Genomic DNA, 6,982 nt, shown 5'->3' on the forward strand with positions numbered 1-6,982 from the left:
ATCTGCGGTCGCACTGGCAAATTTGAACCCTTTCCAATCCAATTTGTATCCTGGTTTTCCTAGGGGGCTTACTCTTTTTCTGCCGTTATACAATGGCGCTATCTGCTGGCTAAAGCCAGTACTGCATGAGGTGACACGTTGGATAGGCTTTGACAGCAGAGAGGCTGGCAATATACAGTAAGAGAACCCTGACGGACGTCTTCCAACATCGGAGCTGTTGGACATGCTGCAGATTTGTAAACCAGTGAGTTTTTCAAATGTCATGCTTTTCTGCAGCAGAAAGAATCCGGGACGAGTGAAGGGGATTTTATTAATCTCCTCCACGTGGCTTGTACTGCAAACACGGTCGAATTCCCACAGTAATTCCGCTACGGAAATTCCACAGCGTTTACTGCCTGCGTGAAGGCGGCCTTAGGGGGGCGTCACATACAGCATTTTGTAGGAAAAGCATAAGCAGTATTTGATGCACTTTTTTAAACCCAAAAAGTGCTAAAGTAGATTAAAAAATGAATGAGAGCTATAGAGGAAAAGCTTTGTCTCCAGTAAGTGTAAATAGATACCGGCGGCTCTCTCCGACAAACAGGACATGCGGTTACTGTATTCCAGCAGCATATAGGGGAACAGAGACTAGCAAGTGCAATGGACTGACAGCTGTTTCACGGTAGGAGAGGAATGGTTTGGGTCGGCTTCACACGGGACGGATTTGCTGCAGAATATCCGCAATAGACATTCTGCACTGAAAATCCACATCAAAAACTGCACCGTTTGGTTTGGATTTTAACATGGATTTTGGTGCAGAATTCACAGCTCCTTTGAGGAGAGCGTGAATTCTGGTGCTATAATTGACATGCTGTTAGAGATGAGCGAGCATACTCGTTAAGGACAAATACTCGAGCGAGTATAGTTCTTTTCGAGTATCTGCCTGCTCGTCCGCAAAGATTTGGGTGCTGGCGGGGGTGAGCGGGGTGGGAATATGGGGGAGATATCTCTCTCCCCTTGCCGCACTCCCCCCTGATCACTCTCGCAACCCACCGCTCACCCCCGCCGGCACCCGAATCTTTGCGGACGAGCAGGCAGATACTCGAAAAGAACTATACTCGCTTGCGTATTTGTCCTTAACGAGTATATTCGCTCATCTCTACATGCTGTCAATTAATTATCTGCACTGCATGTCAATTTGCACCAGGGTCGCGCGTGGATTTTTTCCTGCAGCGCATAGACAAGATTTCGAAAATCTCATTCACTTTTCTGATGCTGTAAATGCTGCGGATTTTCTCTGCGGCCCCAAATCCGCCCGTGTGAACATGGCCTTCTTTTCCTCCCTACTGGATCCACTTCTAGATTTGGCTCAAAAGACTGCATCAAGAACAACAGATGGCTTTTCCAAAATATGTTGTATGTAAAGCCACCCTAAGGATTTTTTTTACACAGGAAGATCGAGCACAGTTGCGGATTTTGTCAAATAGTATGGATTTTTTCAGTTTTTTACTATTTTGCATAATTTCTTGTATTTTTTTCCACTTTAATTGCAGAATTACATTTCCTATATATTAGAAATCTGCAACAACAGTTCTGCAAGATTTCTTTTATTCCGCAGCGAAAGCTTTTCCACTGCGGAATTTAATCTTGTGGTTTTGGCGTATATTCACACGGGGGCGATATACTGTGGATTTTCCATGCAGAACCCATGGCATTTACAGTAGCAGCTAAGTGGATGAGTTTTTTTAAAATCTTATGCAAACGATGCGGAAAAAATCTCCACAAAACCCATGTGGGAATTTACATGGGGTGCGGATTTTAAATCCACAGCAAGTCAATTACAGCAGTGGATCTTTGGTTCGGATTCCACCTCTTCTAATGAGGGGTTTGAATTCCGCACCAAAATCCATGTTAAAAACCACATCAAAATCTGCTGAAGTGGTGCAGTTTTTGTGCAAGTATCCATTGTGGATCAATGGTTTCCCTCCATCCCGTTTTGCGGCTGGATTCAGGGTGGATTCAGACGACTGTATATCAGCTCGGTTTTCACGCCAAGTCGATATACGGTGTCCTCATCTGCAGGGGAAAGGGGGGGAGGATGGAAGAGCCAGGAGCAGGAACTTAGCTCCCGCCCCCTCTCTGCCTCTTATCCACCCCCTCTCCACCCCTCTGCACTATTTGCAATGAAAGGAGGCGGGGCAGGGCAAGGCTAAGTTCCGAGAATTAGCCCGCTCCAGCCCCGCCTCTCCTCATTGAAAATAGTGCAGAGGGGTGGGGAGGAGGCAGAGAAGGGGCGGGAGCTCAGAGCACTGCTCCTGGCTCTTCCAGCCTCCCCCCTGCAGAGAGAGACAACGTATATCGGCTGGGCAGGAAAACCCAGCCGATAAAACGGGACAAAAATCACGGTCATGTCTTTAAAGCCCTATTATTGTAATGCAGAAATGTCCGCGCGGACTAATTCCCTCCCGTGTAAAAGTACCCTTAGGGATACCTACCACAGTATAAGGTAGTTGAGGACAAGGGTGATGGGGTGCGGTGGACAGTAACCAAAAAAGTTAGGACTGACTTTCCATGTAGAAAAATAGAATCTGCTGTGTCAACCTGAACTCGACACAGAGTGTTTAAATGAGTTCCTTGACGGTTCGCATGACAATAAATTATCAAAGAAACTAGTTTAAGGCTTCTCGAAGGTCCAGTTCATATTAAACATCTATTCCAAGAACAAACAAATAAATAAAATATTCAGTAGGAGGAAAAAAAAACCAAAAACATACAAAACAAAAAAAAGAAAAAGTATACGATGATGTCAAATAATAGTACAAAAATAATCATAGCAACAAGGACAGATAGTTTAGGGCAAGTTTTGTTTCTTAGTGTCTACTTTGAAATGTCCTACATTAAAAATGAATGTCTTATTTCAATGTCTTGGGATCTTTCAGCTAGACCTCATTAACATTCCCAGTGGATGAAGAGAGTCATTATCCAAGATCCAAGTCCCTAACTGGTACAGGACTTGTGGGTACCAGTGGATCCCTTCAACATGAAGGTGGTTGGGTGATGGTTTATAGTCTTGAGGGGGAAGGAAGGAGAAAAGTTTAAAGGCAAATCTTAGAGGGGCAAATGCCAAGTGTGCCCAGCTGTGTTCTTCAATGACTGCATAACAAGAGGCCAATACCCCATTGATGACCACTGTGCCATGAGATGTCACTGGGGCATAAGCTCCAAGGTCTTCTTCAAGGTAGACTCTCTCTACTGTCACTTCCTTCAGGCTCATCGAGGTAGGGTCAGCCACAAACACCCGATCTCCAGGACTTATACGGCTGGCAAAAACAGACTTCATTGCCCTTGTGCCATTGGATGGGCTCTCTGACACAAAAATGAGATGGGCAGCTGTCAGACGGATGGACTCCCTGGGCTGAGATGTCTCTATGACGTAAAACAACTTTCTGATGGTCTCTTGTCTGTCTATGAACATGAGGAAGTCACTGTAGACCATTCTCCCATTTTCATCAGATGCCAACACCCGATCTCCTGGCACCAGGTCCCTGACAGCTCTTGTGGCACCACCCTCCATCCACACTGTGGCATTGCCCGGGAAGCAACCACCGGATTTTGCAGCTACTGAATTCTCTGTAAAAGAAAAGTAGATAATAAGAAATGGTAATGACCCAGAGTCAAAGATGCAAGCAAATAAGTAGCTTCTACCTAATATATAGTCTGGATAGGTCTCTAATATTGTATCATACTCCGCGAACTAGTGAGGGGGATCAATGAGTGGAACAGGTTACCACGGGAGGTGGTGAGTTCTCCTTCAATGGAAATGTTCAAACAAAGGCTGGACAAATATCTGTCTGGGATGATTTAGTGATCTTACACTGAACAGGAGGCCGGACTAGATGACCCTGGAGGTCCCTTCCAACTCTACCACTCTAGGATTCTATGATTCATTAATCATAACTTAGTAAGAAAACGTGGTGAATATGATAATATTGGAAATGTAAAGTCTGAGAAATTAGCAAATGTGATCCGAAAGCCTTCCGATATCTGAAATGCTATAATGAAAACAGTTGTATGCAATCTTTGTATCTATCTAATATCTATCACTTTTTCTTTTTCTATCTATCTCATTTAGTTCTATATGATATATATATGGCATTTATCTATCTATCTATCTCATATCTATCTATCTATCTATCTATCTATCTATCTATCTCATATCTATCTATCTATCTATCTATCTCCTATCTATCTATCTATCTATCTATCTATCTATCTCCTATCTATCTATCTATCTATCTATCTATCTCATATCTATCTATCTCATATCTATCTATCTATCTCCTATCTATCTATCTATCTATCTATCTATCTATCTATCTATCCTCATATCTATCTATCTATCCAACGTATTTTTCTCTTTCTTTCTCTTTATTGTTACTAAGTCTGATAACTATCTTAGTATCTATCTAATATCTATCACTTTTTCTTTTTATATCTATTTCACAGTTCTATATGACATCTATTTATTTATCTATCTACTTAATATCAATCTATGTATCCATCTAATATCTATCTTTCTTTCTCTCTCTCTCTCTATCAATCACATATATTTCAATATATCTCTCATATCTATCTATCTCCTATCTATCTATCTATCTATCTATCTATCTGTCTATCTATCTATCTATCTATCTATCTATCTATCTATCTATCTGTCTATCTATCTCATATCTATCTATATCCTATCTATCTATCTATCTATCTATCTATCTCCTATCTATCTATCTATCTATCTATCTATCTCATATCTATCTATCTATCTATCTATCTATCTCATATCTATCTATCTCATATCTATCTATCTATCTATCTATCTATCTATCTATCTATCTATCACTATCTCATATCTATCTATCTCATATCTATCTATCTATCTATCTATCTATCTATCTATCTATCTATCTATCTATCTCATATCTATCTATCTATCTATCTATCTATCTATCTATCTATCTATCTATCTCATATTTATCTATCTATCTATCTATCTATCTATCTATCTATCTATCTATCTATCTATCACATATCTATTTATCTAATATATTTTGACATTTCCTACTATTGATGATGTGTATGTAAACTTAATAAGAAGCTGTCTCTTCAGCTCTCAAAACCAAACTTTGCCTTCTTTCATTCTGGGATTTATCTCCCCGGATTCTTGTTCCTTGGCGCTAAACAGTTCAATAAGCACACATCACTATCACTAATGCTTCTCTCGGGAAGAACAAGAGGGGTGAAAATGAGTTTTTATTTATCTCCTAACAACGTTATCACTTCTAGTTAACAAATGATACAAAAGTTACAAGAAAAGAAGTAGCTTGTAGCAAACAACTTGTGCATTTGCTGTAGTGTCTCTTGTGCTCCTGTGCAGCCCCCAGCAGCTTTTGTTTGTATGTTTTGGGGGCTGTTGAATAGCTCTCATCCTACACAGCCCCTCTACAAACACATCAGTAAATTGGCTGAGGTGTGAAGATTTTGGAGGCTTTGAGTAGCTCTTGTTTGGGTTCCCTAATTAAAATCCAATTGTCATTCTGATTCCTTATAACAAAATGGGGGCCACTCTTGGAAGAGAGGATGCTTCAATTTCTTCCCATCATCCCCCCCATATTTACTCAGGTGCAGGGACACTGTGTGCCAATTCACACGCATACACTCCAAAATCCAAGAGGGGCTGTTTGCAGAGTCCAGACACTTTCCAAGACCCTCTGAACTGGTATTTGAATTTTAAATGCAATGGCTTCTCTCTAAATACCCTCCCGAGCTCCCGTCTCCCATCCTGCCCCTGTGTCATGGTGATAATAATTCTCATCTCAGGGACCCCATTGTCCTGGATCATACTTTCAGTAAACAAGATATCTTATTAAGAGTCTTCCTCCTAGGAACTATGGGCTTTAATCTCCTCATCAGATTCTCCTGCATGAAATGGAGTTAGGACAATGGCAGCCAAGATTTAGCTGTAGGCATCTCAGATTTACTCTTGAATTCAAGATAGCCCAGTCACACGACCTTGTGTGCCACAGCAATACATCTCAGTCATCCTGCAATGTACAAAGTGCTGGGCTGTGTGCACAGCAGCTCATAATACTCCACAATGTCCCTGGAGTGAAGGCAATGTCATCCCGAATATAAGGGCTGCCAATAGTATTAAAGCTCTTCATGTCTTAAGACACTACAACTTCCATCGGGGCATACTGGGAGTTGTAGCTTCACAACAGCTAGAAAGCTAGAGGCTCACTGATGGAACACCCCAACAGAAACCCGAAAACCATGAAAAATATGTAATTCATATTCAGTTTAATTTCAGTATGTTTCATAATTAAAGCTATCTATCTTTATGGTACATGCATATACATATATACATATGATTGATAAATCTGAGATAGATATGGGTTATTTATCTATCTATCTCTTATCTATTTATCTATCTATCTATCTCATATCTATCTATCTATCTCATATCTATCTATCTCATATCTATCTATCTATCTATCTATCTATCTATCTATCTATCTATCTATCTATCTCATATCTATCTATCTATCCCATATCTATCTATCTATCTCATATCTATCTATCTATCTCATAATTATCTATCTATCTATCTATCTATCTATCTATCTATCTATCACATATCTATCTATCTATCTATCTATCTATCTATCTATCACATATCTATCTATCTATCTATCTATCTATCTATCTATCTATCTCATATCTATCTATCCCATATCTATCTATCTATCACCTATCTATCTATCTATCTATCTATCTATCTATCTATCTATCTATCTATCTATCTACCTCATAGCTATTTATCTATCCCCTATCTATCTATCTATCTATCTATCTATCTATCTACCTCATAGCTATTTATCTATCTCCTATCTATCTATCGATCGATCTACCTCATAGCTATTTATCTATCTATCTATCTATCTATCTA

At 39.9% G+C, this 6,982-nt stretch overlaps 1 protein-coding gene across 1 annotated transcript in view; it reads right to left on the reverse strand.

The window, feature by feature from the left end:
* Window positions 1–926: 926 nt before the first annotated feature.
* SHH (sonic hedgehog signaling molecule) overlaps window positions 927–6,982 on the reverse strand; it is a 29,972-nt gene continuing 23,916 nt past the window's right edge. The window contains exon 3 of the mRNA XM_066584600.1: window positions 927–3,609. Coding sequence (XP_066440697.1) covers window positions 2,915–3,609 — 695 coding nt within the window. The 3' untranslated portion in view covers window positions 927–2,914. The remainder of the gene's footprint in view (window positions 3,610–6,982) is intronic.

Source organism: Eleutherodactylus coqui, chromosome 12, assembly GCF_035609145.1.
Source record: "Eleutherodactylus coqui strain aEleCoq1 chromosome 12, aEleCoq1.hap1, whole genome shotgun sequence".
In the NCBI taxonomy this organism is placed as follows: Eukaryota; Metazoa; Chordata; class Amphibia; order Anura; family Eleutherodactylidae; genus Eleutherodactylus; species Eleutherodactylus coqui.